The sequence below is a fragment of the Oncorhynchus gorbuscha genome, linkage group LG15, assembly GCF_021184085.1.
Source record: "Oncorhynchus gorbuscha isolate QuinsamMale2020 ecotype Even-year linkage group LG15, OgorEven_v1.0, whole genome shotgun sequence".
Lineage (NCBI taxonomy): Eukaryota > Metazoa > Chordata > Actinopteri > Salmoniformes > Salmonidae > Oncorhynchus > Oncorhynchus gorbuscha.
In genome coordinates this window covers 71,676,802-71,696,636 of record NC_060187.1, presented here as the reverse complement: position 1 = coordinate 71,696,636, position 19,835 = coordinate 71,676,802, and the positions used below count along the sequence as shown (strand labels likewise).

General features: G+C 42.8%; 1 protein-coding gene across 1 annotated transcript; it reads left to right on the top strand.

Annotated features, from left to right (window-relative positions):
- Positions 1-2,737: 2,737 nt before the first annotated feature.
- Positions 2,738-18,351, top strand: LOC123997945 (pituitary tumor-transforming gene 1 protein-interacting protein-like). The gene is made up of 7 exons (XM_046302686.1): positions 2,738-3,070; positions 3,376-3,422; positions 4,221-4,329; positions 6,717-6,825; positions 7,752-7,817; positions 11,175-11,221; positions 17,839-18,351. Exons 1-7 carry the CDS (start codon positions 2,956-2,958, stop codon positions 17,886-17,888), a joined length of 543 nt encoding a protein of 180 aa, XP_046158642.1. The 5' UTR covers positions 2,738-2,955; the 3' UTR covers positions 17,889-18,351.
- Positions 18,352-19,835: the final 1,484 nt, after the last annotated feature.

Genomic DNA, 19,835 nt, shown 5'->3' with positions numbered 1-19,835 from the left:
GAAGACTCATTTGCGACCAAGCTTTAACTTCCTAACTGATGTCTTGAGATGTTGCTTCAAGATATCCACATAATTTACCTCATGATGCCATGTATTTTCTGAAGTGCACCAGTCTCTCCTGCAGCAAAGCACCCCCACAACATGATGCTTCCACCCCCGTCCATCACGGTTGGGATGGGGTTCTTCGGCTTGCAAGCCTCCTCCTTTTCCCTCCAAACATAACGATGGTCATTATGGCCAAACAATTCTATTTTTGTTTCATCAGACCAGAGGATATTTCTCCCAAAAAGTACGATCTTTGTCCCCATGTGCAGTTGCAAACCATAGTCTGTCTTTTTTGGGGGCGGTTTTGGAGCAGTGGCTTCTTCCTTGCTGAGCTGCCTTTCATGTTATGTCGATATGGACTCGTTTTACTTTGGATATAGATACTTTTGTACCTGTTCCCTCCAGCATCTTCACAAGGTCCTTTCGCTGTTGTTCTGGGATTGATTTGCACTTTTCCCACCAAAGTCCATTCATCTCTAGGAGTCAGAACGCGTCTCCTTCCTGAGCGGTATGACAGCTGTGTGGTCCCATGGTGTTTATACTTGCGTACTATTGTTTGTACAGATGAATGGGGTACCTTCAGGCGTTTGGAAATTGCTCCCAAGGATGAACCAGACTTGTGGAGGTCTACCATTTTTTTTTCTGAGGACTTGGCTGATTATTTTTTGATTTTCCCATGATGTCAAGCAAAGAGGCATTGAGTTTGAAGCTAGGCCTTGAAATATATCCACAGGTACACCTCCAATTGATTAAAATGATGTCAATTAGCCTATCAGAAGCTTCTAAATGTAAAGTTTGTTGTTGGGAGAAAGAGAGGAGGACCATGGTGCAGCATGGTAAGTGTTCATCTTGTTTTAATAAGAAATACTGAACACAGAACAATAAAATGACAAAATGAACTGAATGGTGAAACAAAACACAGAACAGAAAATAAGCATCCACAACTCAAAAGTGAAACCAGGCTACCTAAGTATGGTTCTCAATCAGGGACAACGATTGACAGCTGCCTCTGATTGAGAACCATACCAGGCCAAACACAGAAATCCCAAATCATAGAAAAAAGAACATAGACAACCCACCCAACTCACGCCCTGACCATACTTAAAACAAAGACATAACAAAATAACTAAGGGCAGAACGTGACACTAAAGCCATGACATCATTTTCTGGAATTGTCCAAGCTGTTTAAAGGCACAGTCAACTTAGTGTATGTAAACTTCTGCTTGTGATTCAATTAATTTTAAGTTAAATAATCTGTCTGTAAACAATTGTTGGAAAAATTACTTGTGTCATGGACAAAGTAGATGTCCTAACCGATTTGCCAAAACTATAGTTTGTTAACAAGAAATTTGTGGAGTGGTTGAAAAACAAGTTTTAATGACTCCAGCCTAAGTGCATGTAAACTTCCGACTTCAACTGTACATCTTCCTGGCTGAGGCAACCAGGTTTTTTCATAAAATGTCCTGGTAGGCTACTTGGTAAAGTTCATAATGCCGTCGACCTTAACAGGTTCCACAGGACCAGTGGAAGCAAAATAGCCTCAAAACATCAAAGACACACCGCCATACTTTACTGTAGATATCAGGTACATTTCTGCATGTTTCTGTTTTTCAATGCCCACAAAGCCACACTGGTGTGTGTGGCCAAAGAGCTCTATTATCATGTCATCTGACCATTCTGTATGGAGGAATGGTCTAAGATCCCTCCCAACATGTTCTCCAATCTAACAAAACATTTTAGAAAAATGCTCAGAGTATTGAAAACTCAGGTGCTAATAATTTTGACCCTTATATTTTTTTTATTTTTTACAAATGATTTGTTAAACAGTTTTCCCATGAGCAATAGTATGAAATAATATATTTTTAAAAATGCATTCTCTATATCTCAGTATTTGTATGATTTATTTATTTGATATACTATTTTTGGCTGATCTTTATCAAGGGGGCCAATAATTATTGTCTTGACTGTATATTGATCAGCGATGTATTTCACTCAAAGATATTGTAATCAAATCCATAATTATTTATAGGCATTGGAGAGTTTATTCATTCAAAACATGTTATTACAAGGCAATTGATAGCTATTAGACACCAATTCATTCTAGAATTAGGCCTGGTTTAAATGATCTAAAGCTTTTTGGCTCTACATATTAAAGCAATTATCTTTTGCCATTGTTGTTAGGGCGTCGACCTTGTAGGAATAATGAATGTGGCAGGTGCTAGTTTTGTTATCTCTAGTGTAGCACAGATGAATGTGGCAGGTGCTAGTTTTGTTCTCTTTACTGTAGCACATATAACCCCAGAACCCTTGCTAGATAGCCAGGTGGGAGGGAGCTCCAAGGAGAGCCTTGCATCATTACCACCATGAGTTGGGATCGACAGTTAACCTGTCAATTCACCACTGTGGTGAATGCGTCAGTGGCCAGATGCAAAGTGGGAAAGTCACCCAGATTAGACTCGAATTAGATACATATGACCTTCATCTCGCTCAATTAAATTACAAAAGGCTTTATTGGCATGGAGTCTAACCACAGAAGCATATTAGATCTGACGACGGAAATGAGATCTCACCCTCAATGGGAAACTGGTTTGATAGTTACCCTGATAATTTATGACAATGGCAATTGGTATTTTTTTCCTCTGCAGGTACCAGACTGATGGTGTTGTACCGCAACCTGGTGGATAATGTGAGCACTCTCGCTTGTACTGCGCCCTGCACTAGGTGTCAGTATGTGCTTTTTCGCCCTTTTATGGAAAGTATCTTCAACCTAGAAGAGAACCAGGAAGTAACTCCATCGTTTGTTTAGATTATTAGCTAGAACGCGCTTGGCAACATCGTGAGTTACGTTTTTGCTTGCTTTAGAAAGTGAAAGGTGTAGCTAGATAGGGTCATTCAAAATAGCATCATAACATGAATAAAACAGAGAGGGGAATCATGAGCTCATTGCTTGTTGTTGTGGCTGTAACTTATGTCCTCGTTAGCCGAGCAGAATGTCACACTAGTACTACGCCAACGCCATTGAAGTGTAAGATACTATTCCTACATTTTTTGTTAAGACATGTATCAACAGCATTCAGTATTGTCATTGCTCGTTACATTTATTTGTTTGTATTATATCGCTTCCAAGGTCTCGATGGCTAGCTAGCTAACTATAAAAGTGAAATGCGTCATCAGCTAACGTTAGCTTGCTAGGTGAGCAAAAATCATCAACTTTGAGTTGGTGTGAAATGCACAATTGTAGACAGTATGGCGATTTAGCCTATTTTTTTAGCAGAGCACAGCTAAGATTTACTGAATTCAAATAAGAACACACATTTCCTTTCATTTCAGCTTGCAAAGCCTTCTCAACTTGTGACTCATGCACTCAAAACCCAAAGGTAAGTAGAATATTATGTAACACTTCCTATTTGTAAAGCATTATAGTCTGTATAGCCTTCGCTACCAAGTTTACGTTATCACTCGGTCTATGTTCAATAATGTCTTTTTTTGTACATTTGTACCATTTTGTACAAGGGTCACATCATTGCAAGTAACGTTACTCTGTCTGAATCTATTTTAAATTACTCAATATAAATTAGAGCAGGGAACTAACTATACGATATTATCACGATACTTAGATAGCGATACGACATATATTATGATTCTCATTATTCTATATGTATTGCGATTCGATGTTCCAAACATATTGCGCACCATATGTCTGCTGCAGAGGGACGAGAACCACGGGAAAACAACACGTTTGAGCAGTCATGGAAATACAAGTACTGTCAACAAATTGACTACCGATTAAAACATATGGAAAACAATCTTTGAAGGAAAGATACTGGGGTTTTGGTATAAAGATACTGGGGTTTTGGTATCAAGATACTGGGGTTTTGGTATAAAGATACTGGGGTTTTGGTATAAAGATACTGGGGTTTTGGTATAGGTACAGCCAACTAGCACAGAAGTATATGTGATATTGTCAAAACGATGCAGTATGTATGATATATCATAAAAAAGAATAACTCTATGTAATTATCAATTCCCCACCCCCCCACAACTAATAGAAATACATCAAATTGATGGACACAGTTAAGGACATGGGTGAAAGCTGGGAATAGGTGATCCTACGCATATCAACTCTTTGAGAATTGAAGTATTAGGCTAATGATGAGTGTCTTGTCTTTTCTCAGTGCCTGTGGTGCATGACCAACGACACCTGCACAGACTACCCAGTGAGCTACATTCTGCCTCCGCCTGCAGTGTGTAAACTGTCACAGGCACGATGGGGAGTGTGTTGGGGTGAGTGAAATTAAGTTTTACTTGATGTGACCTCCCATTAGAACTCCTGATGTGGGTGCAGGCTTTAATTCTAATCAACTTATTGCAGTGTTCGATTTAGACATGAATTAGTATAATCAAGCGTGTTACTACTTTGCTAGAACAAAAGCCCGCCCTCCACCCACATCAGCCCATGGCGGACCACATGCTTAGTTGGGTGTCTGTTAAGGTCAATATAGCAACAGTCAGATTAATACAGAATAGTACATCCGATTGTGGTTGGTGGAGTCTACATTTTTCGGGGCATGGATTCTACAAGGTGTCAATTGGTATCACCGGACCTAACGTGTGCCAGGAAAACATTCCCCACACCATTACACCACCAGCAGCCTATACCGCTGACACCAGGCAGGATGAGGTCATGTACTGCTCGTGTTCCCACTGGAGCCGCTTCTTCTTCTTTTTAGTTGATAGGAGTGGAACCAGGTGTGGTCGTCTGCTGCAATAGCCAATCCGTGACAAGGACCGAAGAGTTCTGCACGCCATTTTTGAACTGTGCCGTTATTTGCCTGTTTGTGTCCCGCTTGTTCGCCAGCACAATTCTTGCCATTCTCCTTTGACCTCGCTCATCAACGAGCTGTTTTCACCCACAGGACTATCGCTGACTGGATGATGTTTTTCACACCATTCCTAGACACTACTGTGCCTGTAAAGTCCAGGAGGCTGGCCAGTTTCTGAGATACTGGAAAAGGGTGCGCTTGGCACCGATGATCATACCAAGCTCAAAGTCGCTTAGGTCACTCGTTTTGCCCATTCTAACGCTCAAACAGTAACGGAATGCGTCTGCCTGCATAATATAGTCAGCCACGGCCACGTAACTCACTCTCTGTAGGAGCTAATCATTTTCATGAGCTGGGTGGTGTTCCTCATAACCGGGCCACGGAGAAAGTATTCACGCCCCTTGACTTTTTCTACATTTGGTTGTGTTTGTTAAAGACAGAGATTTTGTCACTGGCCTACACACAATATTCCATTATGTCAGTGTAATTATAGTGTTTAACATGTTATTTGAAGGACCACCTCATCTCTGTACCCCACACATACAATTATCTGTATGGTCTCTCAGTCGAGCAGTGAATTTCAAACACAGATTCAACCACAAAGACCAGGGAGGTTTTCCAATGCCTCGCAAAGAAGGGCACCTATTGGTAGACGGGTAAAAAAGTAAACATTTCTTTGAATATCCCTTTGAACATGTTGAAGTTATTAATTACACTTTGGGTGGTGTATCAATATACCCAATCACTACAAAGATACAGGCATTCTTTTTAACTCAGCTTCTAGAGAGGAAGGAAACTGCTCAGGGACTTTAAAACAGTTAGTTTAATGGCTGTGTCTCGGTCCCAGCTTTGATGCACCTGTACTGTCTCCGCCTTCTACTAGATGGTAGCAGGGTGAACAGGCCATGGCTCATTCAGGCCTAGTATATGTCAGTCAGCCTGCCCCCTCTGGCTGTTCTGTGTTGATTAAAGAGCCCCTCTACTGACTGATCCACACTCACACTGGGGCTGCCTGCTGAAGCTGCTTGCAGGGGCTCTGATCACAGGCCTCTGGGCCACAGATGACAACAGCATGTGGTTTCTAGCTGGTTTCTGAGCACAACCATGGGGTTAGATACCAGGGCTAAATAATAAGGAATAACACATATTCCACACTGTTGTTATGATCATTTTAATAATTAAAGAAGAGATATATTATTTTGTTTTGTGAAAAAAATTCCCTGACACACATTGGCATATTTAATTAAGAATACAATGTTTTATGACATGAGAATCTGGAAACAACCATATTTGTCCAAATGAGTTACTAATCAGTTTAAATCCTTCTCAACTTGTGACTCATGCATTCAAAACCCAAAGGTAAGAAGAATATTATGCAGCAATTCTTGACCAACATTTATTTTGTCCAAACTAAATCGAGGAAGTACAAAAATCTACAAAAATAAAACCGCACTTGTAATTTCAAAAACACACCAGCAGGTGGCAGTAATGTCTAACAAAGATTCATTGTCGAATAGTGGTCTGAGTGCCAAGCTGAGCTTTTCATATCACTCAATCACAGTCTGGTACTGCTCAGGCTAATTAAATAACACTTCATATCTGACTTTCTCTACCAATCAACATCAGTGCAGTCTTTATACCCCTCATTTGAATTTGTTTGATTCCTCATGGGTTTATTAGTCATTATGATAGAATAAATGCATAATCACATGAATAATGAAATGTTCTCTTTATCCTTGATAAAGGATAGTGTTGTGAACGTGTGTGAAATTCACTTAAAAATTGAATAAACTTGAAGCATGTTGTTATTTGTTCATATCTTGACCTTTGACCTGTTCTCTGTTCCAGTGAACTTCGAGGCTCTGATCATTGCCATGGCAGTGTTAGGCGGGACCATCATCATCAGCATTGCAGTCTGTTGCTGCTGTTGCTGTTGCTGCAAGAAACGTCAATCAGGGTAATACAGGAAGTGATGTCACAGAATTGCCCTTTCTCGCCTAATATTAAGGGATACTTGCAAAGAATGGCAATGGCTTTATCAGTCATTCTTGATCATTATCCTAGGAAAACCTCCACTCTAACCATATCAGACTCCTAATAAATGTGCTGATATTTTTCATAGCCGTTGTTACATCCAACATGAAATTATTCAAAATGCAAATCTCTATTCATGTGCACCATCCATGTACAGTGATTATACCCTTTTATTAAAACCGGTAGGTACAGTCCTAGATGGTGATCTTGTCCTGCTTATTATGTGATTCTAGGAGGGAGGAAGAAGAAACTGTCACTACATAGCGGAATGTTTTAAAACAGCATGTCAATCAAGTGCTTTCTGGCCTGACACCCTGATTGGCAGCCATTTTAAATGCACCCGCTCTGTGCAGCTCAATCATCTATCCTAACTAAACATGAAGGCCGTGAAGATGAAACAACATGTCTGTCCGAAATGAAATTCTATTCTCTATTCATATTTCTCACCTCCCAATCATTGGAATGCCTCTGCATATATTGGCAAAGTTATTTGTTCCATTTTAAGATTACATCCAATTAACAAAGATGACACCTCTCTCGTTTCCCCAGCAGAACCTCTCACCTGTCAGAACCTCTCCCCTTTCCAAGCTCACACAACAGCAGCCTTACTTTTTGTGTTAAACACAAGCAGCAGAATGACAGGATACAGGATTACTTCTTGTTGGCAGCATCTATGCAAAGTGAAGAGCAATACAACAGAACTTGCAGTGTTATTGTTGACAAGGAATACTAGGTCTCATTTCCACTTGGAGACAAAGTATATCATATACTGTACAAGGACAGTGTTCATAAGACCAGTCTGTGCTCGTGTGTCTCTGTCTGTAAACCGTGATGTTTCTGTCTCACCAGGCCAGACAGAGATGAGGAGAGGTTTGTCAGGAGGAGAGAGGAGATCAGACAGCGTGCTGATGAACGGTACGGATTCATTAGTTATCACACCCTCTGCTTCACACTGGCTTTCAAACCACTACGAAAAGATGCCCCATTTTATCAACACCGTTATTTGTGTGAGCCCACACTGTTAGTTGCTTCGATTTTTGGGGAGGTGCTTGTATCCGTTTAAATGATGCAAGCACTTCCCACAGCTACCTAGTCAGATTCAGAGTTTTCTACTCTGTTGGTGATCATCTATAGAGACGTTCTCTGTCAGGGTTGGGGATTTGAACAGTTGGTGAGCTGTTCCTATGGCTCTTCAAGCAGAACCGTCTCCAGAAGGTGTGTGTGTGTGTGTGTGTGTGTGTGTGTGTGTGTGTGTGTGTGTGTGTGTGTGTGTGTGTGTGTGTGTGTGTGTGTGTGTGTGTGTGTGTGTGTGTGTGTGTGTGTGTGTGTGTGTGTGTGTGTGTGTGTGTGTGTGTGTTCTTTGTCCTTTGTCCTCAGCAGATGATAATGAGGTCATAGGTGTGGTGAGGATAGAACATGCTACTACATCTTGTAGTGTAGTGGTAGTAATGGGATTTTGAGCCACACTTCCTCCTACACTGAATCACGGTGTACTAAAGCTGGTCTGGAACCCCCCTCCGTTTACATAAATGTTTCAGCCTTTCTTTCAATTGTTTCCCACCTGTCGTCCACCGAGGATCGCCTGATGTGTTGTTTAACGAGAAAGACTGTCGGTAACAGTAAGTTTATCATGTGGTGTACTGGGGAGTCTAGGCTCACTGTGTGTTTCTGAATTAAATCCGCCTCTGTGAACCTTTCTTCTATCAAGCCAAGGAATGTAGAGTATATTCACTCAGTCAGTTCCCGATGTGGATCAAACCACTATAGTCTGTGTTAGTGTACTGACCTACATAGACAGTGTTGGTGTTCTGATGGGAACAGAGGGGACACAGGCCTGTTTTAGGCACCATGGGAGAGGAGGGAGCCTCTAGAGAGATTACAGCATGTTTACAGCACATCCCCAGAGTCTGCAGATGGAGAGGTTAGGGCACAGCTAAGAGCTCTGAGCCCTCTGTCATCTGAGCCACAGATGGGGAACATTCTACAGAACAACTAAACAGACATAAGTTATCACATCCCCACCATCAAAACTCCAGACTTTTACTGTATCTCTATGTTGGAGAATGTCCCATTGAAATAACACAGGGTATAGGTTAAGTTTGTCCCGACTCCCTATCAAACCAAGGGTTTTACGGAGGTCTAAGACAGCGGTGGAGAGCGAGTTTAGAAAGACCGAGTGCACTTGAGTCTTTGAGATTGTATTCAACCCTCTCGCTCTTTTTCATTTTCTTCCGGTTGCTCACCCTCCCTCCTCCCCTCCCACTTGTTGCCTTCGTGCATGGTTATGTGGGAGTCAGTCAGCTGAGAGGGAGGGAGGTGGGGGAGACAGATGGTAGTCTGTGGTTAGGACAGCCTCTGCTCCTCTCTGCTCCCTGTGTTGTCAGCCTGTCTGCCTCTACTGATTGCTGCTCCCAAGATCACTACCTGGCATTAAAGAGCTCAGACTGATTTACACTGTCTGTCTTTGTGTGGGACTGCCACTGGGGACCCAGTGAATTTACGTCCCTGGAGGGGCCAACAAAACAATCACAACCACCTCCCCTACCTGCCTCCTTCGTGTCCCCCATAAAGTTAGAGCGATGGCTGGATGGCAGGCTCCTCAGCCTGCCCTGTGCTCGTATTTCACCTACTGCTGGCCATGTCGGTGTAAAACACAGCGTCTTGTTGTTTACGAGCCTCTATCAGGGGCCATGGGGAGGTAAACAATGACGCTAAAGCCGCCTTAAATAATGTCAGATGTCTAAATGCTTAATGCTGCCACTTTAAGGCATGGCAGCTTCGTTCAGCAAGATGGAGGGTGGAGTCAACTTTTTGTTTGTAGAGGACAGATATAGATGCCACTTTTGTTATGTATTGCTTTTGACAACCATATTTGATATCTCCGCTACTGCAGTCCGTAAATGGACTTGAAAAGGTATTTGCAGCTTGGGCAAAGGTCTTCCATTAAGCGGGGCTCCTCTGAGGAGGCTGGGGGACTATGGTGCAGCAACTGTGAAGTGTCACTGGTGAGAAAGCTGAGGTGCTAAAAGCAGCAGTGTGAAACAATATGTAACAAGTTTAGCAGAAACACCCACTGACTGAGTACGTTTACATGCACAATAATAATTGGATATTAAAGTGATTATGGCAGTAGGCCTAGTATGGCAATAGTCATGTAAACACCTTAGTCTGCTTAGCTTAATCAGCGTAAGGTTTAAATTGAAGTAAGCATACACAGATTATAACACCTAGTTTTCTAAGCAATCTGGAATTATTAGGACATGTAAACAGTTTAATCTGTGTTCCATCGGTGTAATTGATCTGCACATTTACCAGCACCGGTAGCACAAGCCTCCCTCTTGTACACGAGTGAAGTGAGTTTGGAAAAACTGAAAGTATGCATCTTAGAAATCATTTTCACATACAAACTTTATATGTCCTAACTCGGAATCAAATAGGCTTCGAAAAAATAACATGGTCGCTGTGGTATAATTTTGATATTTTGATTGGCTATTTTCTGCATTTATTAAAAGTCCCGTTCAGACGTGTCCATGTAAACAGGATTATTTGGGAAATCGTTCTTCTTGCAAAACATGTCAACATTTTAAACAAACTATTATATTAATCTGACTATCTGCAATAATTGTGTGCATGTAACAGTGCTCACTGACTGGTGGTTTATAAAGTATGAGGCTTGTATTCACAATCTCCTTCATTACCCAGAAGTACTGAATGAGAAGACTTTATAAATCCTACATTACCCAGAAGTACTGACTGAGAAGACTTTATAAATCCTACATTACCCAGAAGTACTGACTGAGAAGACTTTATAAATCCTACATTACCCAGAAGTACTGACTGAGAAGACTTTATAAATCCTACATTACCCAGAAGTACTGACTGAGGAGACTTTATAAATCCTACATTACCCAGAAGTACTGACTGAGAAGACTATAAATCCTACATTACCCAGAAGTACTGACTGAGAAGATTTTATAAATCCTACATTACCCAGAAGTACTGACTGAGAAGACTATAAATCCTACATTACCCAGAAGTACTGACTGAGAAGATTTTATAAATCCTACATTACCCAGAAGTACTGACTGAGGAGACTTTATAAATCCTACATTACCCAGAAGTACTGACTGAGAAGAATTTATAAATCCTTCATTTCCTAATGTTCATTATCCTGCGCTGTGTTCTTCTGTTAGCGGTTTATTACATGTTCCAGTGTTGCTTATTGTCATGTTACTGTTAGAACATGACTAGCGTTGTCCTCTACTCTGACAGGAAGGTGGAGAGGAAGGTGAGGCATGATGACATCCGCAAGAAGTATGGTACGTATGATTATTTTACCTATTTTATTAGGATCCACATTAACTGCCATAGCATCAGCTACTCTTCCTGGGGTCCACACAAAACATGAAACGTGATACAGAACAGCTCAAGGACAGAACTACATACATGTATACAATGGTAGGTCTCCACTTTTTACTAGCAACTTATCTTGTATCTAATATGAACCAAGGACTGCCTCTAACCTCTTATGCAATTAGACCCAAGTTACACTTCCTTATATATATGACCTGATCCAATGACCTTGCTCTTTTTCACCTGATATGAAAGTCTTCTGAGACATTTACAAGCCTCTTACTGTTCTGTGACCTGATGTGCTTAACTTGGGCGTAATGGGACGAGCATTCAGCGTTCATTGTCCTCTATCCATAGGGCTGTCCATTTCCATATTTTCTAGGGTGTTGCTTATTGAATTTCCATCCTCGGTCACGTTAATGCATTATTCAGCGTAGTGAACGTGTCCCAAAGCAAGCCAACGCAGCCCACATATTGGTTACTCTACCTCAAGTCTCTCGAAATCAATTCTTACACAATGCGTCACACTTTGGATGTCAGATACTGGGCATCTCATTACCGTCTGCATGTTAGTACAGGTCAGCACAACACACATAGATCCCCATGTTGAAACATTGATACAGAAACACAGGCCAACTCGGTCTCAGGTCATATCTTGATTCTGAATACTGTAACAACCCGTAAGGCTCGGTTAGCTGGTTTATTCAGTATGTCAGACAGTGTATGAGAGTGGGGGGAGCAGTGAGGTGACTAGGAATGAACAGCAGTCTGTAGGGCAGAAGGCTCCCTGGAGTGAATAGGAATGATGGGAGATATGAGCACTGCAGTCAGTCCCAGGGTTGACCGAAATGCGGGTGGGATCTCTGGACTTCCTGCTTATTCCCTCCTTATTCCAGGAATTGTCCAACTGAGGTTTTTGGAAAACCTAGGATTTTTGGGAAAGTCGTCGGCATTTTTCAGTCCTTAGTCAGTCTATATGAATTATGTGAGTTATGAGACAAGCAGGACAGTGTCTCTGGAGTCTGGTACTGTAACCTCTGCTCTATGCTAGGCCTCTGACCCTGGGACTGAAGAGAGGGGGGGTGTATATGAAGACATCTGCTTCTGGTTAAGTGTGAGAGGGGGGTAGCATAACTCTAGAGCTCTCTGAAAAGTGACTATTCCTAGTGAATGTTTCTCTGTTATTGATGTGTTGTCAAGTTTGAGCTCTTTCCATTCATTGCCTTCACGTTCTCGAGGTGTGTGTGTGTGTGTTAATGTCTCTGCTATTGGTTGCAGTTCCACATAAATTGTGAATTTCTTTATGGACAACATGACAGAGTGATGGATGGTGGTCTCCTTCACATGCCCCCTGCTTACTGAAGTCTATATACATTAGGGACTGCTTGGCATTTTGTCTGCTACTCAAACAAGGTGTGTGTGTGTGTGTGTGTGTGTGTGTGTGTGTGTGTGTGTGTGTGTGTGTGTGTGTGTGTGTGTGTGTGTGTGTGTGTGTGTGTGTGTGTGTGTGTGTGTGTGTGTGTGTGTGTGTGTGTGTGTCTTTCACTCAGTCAATCCTCAGAGATCAAACAACACCTAGTGACCTGCACCACATTCCCATCATCTCGACAGCCTCTATACAACCCCCTTGGCAGCCTCTGTACAACCCCCCTTGGCAGCCTCTGTACAACCCCCCTTGGCAGCCTCTGTACAACCCCCCCCTTGGCAGCCTCTGTACAACCCCCCCCTTGGCAGCCTCTGTACAATCCCCCCCCCCTTGGCAGCCTCTGTACAATCCCCCTTGGCAGCCTCTGTACAACCCCCCTTGGCTTGGCAGCCGCTGTACAACCCCCTTGGCTTGGCAGCCGCTGTACAACCCCCTTGGCTTGGCAGCCGCTGTACAACCCCCCTTGGCTTGGCAGCCGCTGTACAACCCCCTTGGCTTGGCAGCCGCTGTACAACCCCGCTTGGCTTACAACCCCGGGCTTGGCAGCCGCTGTACAACCCCGCTTGGCTTGGCAGCCGCTGTACAACCCCGCTTGGCTTGGCAGCCGCTGTACAACCCGCAACTTGGCAGCCGCTTGGCTTGGCAGCCGCTGTACAACCCCGCTTGGCTTGGCAGCCGCTGTACAACCCCGCTTGGCTTGGCAGCCGCTGTACAACCCCGCTTGGCTTGGCAGCCGCTGTACAACCCCGCTTGGCTTGGCAGCCGCTGTACAACCCCGCTTGGCTTGGCAGCCGCTGTACAACCCCCCTTGGCTTGGCAGCCGCTGTACAACCCCCTTGGCTTGGCAGCCGCTGTACAACCCCCTTGGCTTGGCAGCCGCTGTACAACCCCCTTGGCTTGGCAGCCGCTGTACAACCCCCCTTGGCTTGGCAGCCGCTGTACAACCCCCTTGGCTTGGCAGCCGCTGTACAACCCCGCTTGGCTTGGCAGCCGCTGTACAACCCCCCTTGGCTTGGCAGCCGCTGTACAACCCCGCTTGGCTTGGCAGCCGCTGTACAACCCCGCTTGGCAGCCGCTTTACAATCCCCCCTCTGTACAACCCCTAGACAATGTAACTATAGTGGGCTCCAAAATTACTGGCACCCCTAATTGGCAATGGACAAACAATACTTCAAAAAAATGTAAACAATATAGTTATGGAGGTAAACTCAAAATTCCAACATGTGAAAAATACTGTACTTTATTAATGTTTCAATGGAACCCAACAAAATTAATTTATTGATTTTAATTAAATATCAATGTCCTCCAAATCAAGGTTTCACAATTAATGGCACCATTAAATATTATTGTAATTATCATCTACCAAAATTAAACTTAAGTGGAAATTAATTCCTGGTTTATCTACGTGTTAAGGAACTACACTGCTCAAAAAAATAAAGGGAACACTTAAACAATATAATGTAACTCCCAAGTCAATCACACTTCTGTGAAATCAAACTGTCCACTTAGGAAGCAACACTGATTGACAATAAATTTCACATGCTGTTGTGCAAATGGAATAGACAACAGGTGGAAATTATAGGCAATTAGCAAGACACCCCCAATAAAGGAGTGGTTCTGCAGGTGGTAACCACAGACCACTTCTCAGTTCCTATGCTTCCTGGATGATGTTTTGGTCACTTCTGAATGCTGGCGGTGCTTTCACTCTAGTGGTAGCATGAGACTGAGTCTACAACCCACACAAGTGGCTCAGGTAGTGCAGCTCATCCAGGATGGAACATCAATGTGAGCTGTGGCAAGAAGGTTTACTGTGTCTGTCAGCGTAGTGTCCAGAGCATGGAGGCGCTACCAGGAGACAGGCCAGTACATCAGGAGACGTGGAGGAGGCCGTAGGAGGGCAACAACCCAGCAGCAGGACCGCTACCTCCGCCTTTGTGCAAAATTACCTCCAGCAGGCCAGAAATGTGCATGTGTCTGCTCAAACGGTCAGAAACAGACTCCATGAGGGTGGTATGAGGGCCCGATGTCCACAGATGGGGGTTGTGCTAACAGCCCAACACCGTGCAGGACCTTTAGGCATTTGCCAGAGAACACCAAGATTGGCAAATTCGCCACTGGCGCCCTGTGCTCTTCACAGATGAAAGCAAGTTCACACTGAGCAGGTGGAGAACGTTCTGCTGCCTGCAACATCCTCCAGCATGTTTGGCAGTGGGTCAGTCATGGTGTGGGGTGGCAATTCTTTGGGGGGCTGCACAGCCCTCCATGTGGTCGCCAGAGGTAGCCTGACTGCCATTAGGTACCGAGATGAGATCCTCAGAGCCCTTGAGACCATATGCTGGTGCGGTTGGCCCTGGGTTCCTCCTAATGCAAGACAATGCTAGACCTCATGTGGCTGGAGTGTGTCAGCAGTTCCTGCAAGAGGAAAGCATTGATGCTATGGACTGGCCCGCCCGTTCCCCCAGACCTGAATCCAATTGAGCATATCTGGGACATCATGTCTCGCTCCATCCACCAACGCCACGTTGCACCACAGACTCTCCAGGAGTTGGCGGATGTTGTAGTCAAGGTCTGGGAGGAGATCCCTCAGGAGACCATCCGCCACCTCATCAGGAGCATGCCCAGGCATTGTAGGGAGGTCATACAGGCACGTGGAGGCCACACACACTACTGAGCCTCATCTTGAATTGTTTTAAGGACATTACATCAAAGTTGGATCGGCCTGTAGTGTGGTTTTCCACTTTAATTTTGAGTGTCACTCCAAATCCAGACCTCCATGGGTTGAAAAATTTGATTTCCATTGATAATTTTTGTGTGATTTTGTTGTTAGCACATTCAACTATGTAAAGGAAAAAGTATTTAATAAGAATATTTCATTCAGATCTAGGATGTGTTATTTTAGTGTTCCCTTATATTGTATATTGAGCCATTACATCAGTTCTTTTTTCACTAGGGTATAAAAATGAAGTTACACGCATGCAATATCCCTTTGTCATTCAACACCATTAAGAAAAGAACTGGCAGTTCAAAAGGACAGATGGTCGTAGACCTTCGTAAACCTGGTAATGGCTACAAGAAGATCCACAAATGATTGAATATACCACGGCGCACTGTCAGGGCAATTATTTTTAAAAATCTAAAGAAATGGAACAGTTGAAAACCTCACGGGTAGAGGAAACAAATGCATTTTGCCCCCCAGGATAGGGAGGAGGATGGTGAGAGAAGCAACAAAATCCCCAAGAATCACTGTGAAAGAATTGCAGGCCTTGGTGGCGTCTTGGGGTCACCAGGTTTCAAAAAACACCAACAGACGCCACCGCCACAACCACAGGCTCTTTGGAAGGGTTGCCAGAAGAAAGCCCTTAATGACCCCAAGACACAGACGCAAGCGCTTTGTTTGTAAAGCATCATTTAAATTATGATTTGAAGAAGGTGCTCGTTTTGGTCAGATACAGCATCGGCATGTTTGGCGTCAGAACAGAGATGCATACAAGGAGAGGCACCTCATACTCACGGTGAAGTATGGTGGTGGGTCAGTGATGTTTTGGGGCTGTTTAATTCCAGATGTCCAGAGGTACTGGTTAAGATTGATGGCATAATGAATTCCACCAAGTACCAGGCAATTTTGGCTGACAATCTGGTTGCCTCTGCCAGAAGGCTGGGACATGGCCGTATGTGGACTTTCCAACAAGACAATGACCCAAAACATACCTCAAGATCCACACAGATGGTTCTGTGACAACAAAATCAATGTTCTGCCATGGCCATCTGTCGCCAGACCTCAATCCAATCAAACACTGTGGACTGAGTTGAAGAGGGCAGTTGATAAGCACAAACCCAAGAATGTGAAGGATCTTGAAAGGATCTGCATAGAGGAATGGTCTAAAATCCCTCCAAATGTGTTCCTTAACCTTGTCAAAAATTACAGGAAAAGACCATGCTGTTATCCTTGCCAGAGGTGGTGTCACTAAGTACTAAATGAGGAGTGCCAATAATTATGAAACCTTGATTTTGGTGGAATGTATTTTGTATTAAATAATTGTATGATTTTGGTGGGTTCCATTGAAACATTAATAAAGTACAGTATTTCTCACATGTTGGTATTTTGAGTTTATCCCTATAATTGTATTGTTTATATTTTTTTAAGTATTGTTTGTACAATGCCAGTAATTTTGGAGCCCACTATATAATACCATGATGAACATGAACCTTCTTATGATGGGAAAAATGTTAGCCATCTTATCAGGGAGTTGGTCAACCATGGTTTGCCAGTGCTGTGTTAGTGTGTAAAATAATGAATATGAAGAATTTATCTGCACTGTATGTTTGTTTGTTTGTTAGCTAGCTAGCCAGGCTGTTTTAGAGGAATGATTCCATTCGGGTTTTAACTTAACCACCAATTTGCCAACATTCCGTTCAAACAATGCAGTCAATCCACAGCCATATACTGGCTGAAATCAGTTGATGATCGATCGGACTTAGACAAGTTGTAAATGCAACAAGTACTGATTGTATCAATAGGCCTAAGGCACTGCAGGGCTAAGGCACTGCGGTCTAAGGCACTGCATCTCAGTGCAAGAGGCGTCACTACAGTCCCTGGTTCGAATCCAGGCTGTATCACATCCGGCCGTAATTGGGAGTACCATAGGGTCCCCGGCCAAACCAGCGTCTTCCAGGTTTGGCCGGGGTAGGCCGTCTTGCCTAGTTAAATAAAAAAATAAAAAATACAAATATCATATAGTTTTCCAAGATAACAAAACATTTGACATTTATGGTCTGTTTGCATATATTTTAGAGGCTATTTAAACATAACATTTGTATAAAACCCAATGTAAACTGTATTATTATGAAGGTATTTTAGGGAGGCAATTCTATAACACAATTTCTGATATCACATATCAGGATTATACCTCTACTGCCATTCATTCCAATTAGACTCGTTTGCATTTTTCCCTGATGGTTAATGGTTGCTATTTTGACCACATTCTGGAACTTTGAGGGTTAATGTCTCTAGTAATTTAATAGGATCTCTATGCTCCAGGTAGCCTCTGTACAACCCCTACACAGCTCGGTCATAACGCAACAGCTTCTAATCACTGTTTTTCAATGTTCCCCATCTTTCCTTTTTATTTCTCTCTCTCTCTGTATTTGTTTTTACAGGTCTTGTCCCTGACTCTGACCACCCATACAGCAAGTTTGAAAATGAGTAAACCAGAAACCTGTGTGAGAGAGAAGAGTTGTTCAGATGGCTCTACTCTGCTCCATCCTCTTTGGGCTGACTACCATCCTGTCCTGCTGATTGCTTTAGCTTAGAGAGCAGACACACACACCTATACATCAAGACCGGTCTATCATCATGATTCATCTAAATCAAAACCTTTGCCTATAATTATTAAATGCAGTTTTTATTCATTCATTTTAGGTTCTGATTGAAAATTATTTACAGTTTGAGAATGTTATGTTTTTCACACAATTAAGAAGTTTGAAGAAGTCTAATATTTAGTTTGCGGTTGGAGACGTGGCACTGAGTGGAGCTTAACTTTCTGCACATTGTCTGTGTATTTTTGTGAAATCTGATTTAATGAGCCTTTTTTAAGTTGCTGTAATATCTGTGAGTATGTTTTCGCTTTGTATATATTTTATAAACCAAGATCATAATTATGCTCAATCTGACATATTTCCTAATACATTTTTTATTTTAAAGTAAAATGTTTAACATTTTAATGACTTAACAAGTCTAAGATCACCATGAGCAATGTCAAGCATCTTCTGGAGTGGTGTAAAGCTCACTGCCGTTGGACTCTAAAGCAGCACGCTTCACCATCTGGCAGTCCTGAAGGATGAATCTGGGTTTGGGGATGCCAGGCGAACGCTACCTACCTGAATGCTTAGTGACAACTGTAAAGTTTGGTGTAGGAGGAATAATGATCTGGGCTGTATTTCATTGTTCGGCCTAGGCCCTTTAGTTTCAGTGAAGGGAAATCTTAATGCTACAGCATACACTGACATTCTAGATGTTTCTGTGCTTCCAACTTTGTGGCAGCAGTTTGGGGAAGGCCCTTTCCTGTTTCAGCATGACAATACCCCGTGCACAAAGTTCATCAAGATTGGTGTGGAAGAAGAACTTGATTGGCTTGCACAAAGTTCTGACATCAACCCCATCAAACACCTATGGGATGAATTGGAATGCCGACTGCGAGCCAGGCCTAATATCCCAACATCATTCCCCGACTTCACTAATTTTATTGTGGAATGTCTTCCCATAAGAATGGAGGCTGTTATAGCAGCAAATGGGGGACCAACTCCATATTAATGCCCATGATTTTGGAATTAGATGTTTGACACGCAGGTGTCCACATACTTTTGGTCATGTAGTGAACCTCAGCCTCTCCACCCCTTCTTATTCATAACCACACCTCAATCTACCAGATGTCTGGATGGGGTTGCCAGTCCTTATAATGACAAATGTACTGCTCTGTATGGACATTCAAAATCTTAATGGCAGCGCTACTAAGGAAAGTTTGGTCATTAAAGGGATACTTTGGAATTTAGGCAATGATGCCCTATATCTACTTCCGCTGAGTCAGATGAGCTCGTAGATACCATTTTTATGTCTGTCCAGTATGAAGGATGTTGGAGGTAGTTTCACTAGCAGATACCCATAGAATTCCAGTCATTGCGCTAATGCTACACTGAACAAAAATAAAAATGTAACGTGAAGTGTTGGTCCCATGTTTCACGGGCTGAAATAAAAGATCCCAGAAATGTTCCATATGCACAGAAAGCATATTTCTCTCTGTACAAATTTGGGCAGGTATAAGCTACACACAATTACCAAATTTGCATTTTATTGCAATTGGAATGCAGAGATACCGTGATGAGATTCTCAGGCCCATTGTTTCGTGCTATTCATCCGCCGCCATAACCTCAAATATGAGAGTGTACACTTGTTTAGGCTAGTTGCAAAACTGCTATCTAAATGGAATCTAATGCTAGTCGATGCTTTGTTGTTGCGACTTCTGCACGTGTGCACAGTCTGAATCTACAAGGACAGGCACGGCCTATTTGACATGCAAATCTCCTGAAAAGCTTATCTCCAGTTCTGTCATTTGCAATGCAGACAACATCCAAACTGACAACACAAGAGACAGACACCA

Bases quoted from the DNA above. Each gene is read 5' to 3' on its own strand.
- LOC123997945 (XM_046302686.1), top strand. From the start codon at position 2,956: ATGAATAAAACAGAGAGGGGAATCATGAGCTCATTGCTTGTTGTTGTG. The intron at 3,071-3,375 runs GTAAGATACTAT...CTTTCATTTCAG, and splicing joins TACGCCAACGCCATTGAAGT to CTTGCAAAGCCTTCTCAACT. The intron at 7,818-11,174 runs GTACGGATTCAT...CTACTCTGACAG, and splicing joins AGACAGCGTGCTGATGAACG to GAAGGTGGAGAGGAAGGTGA.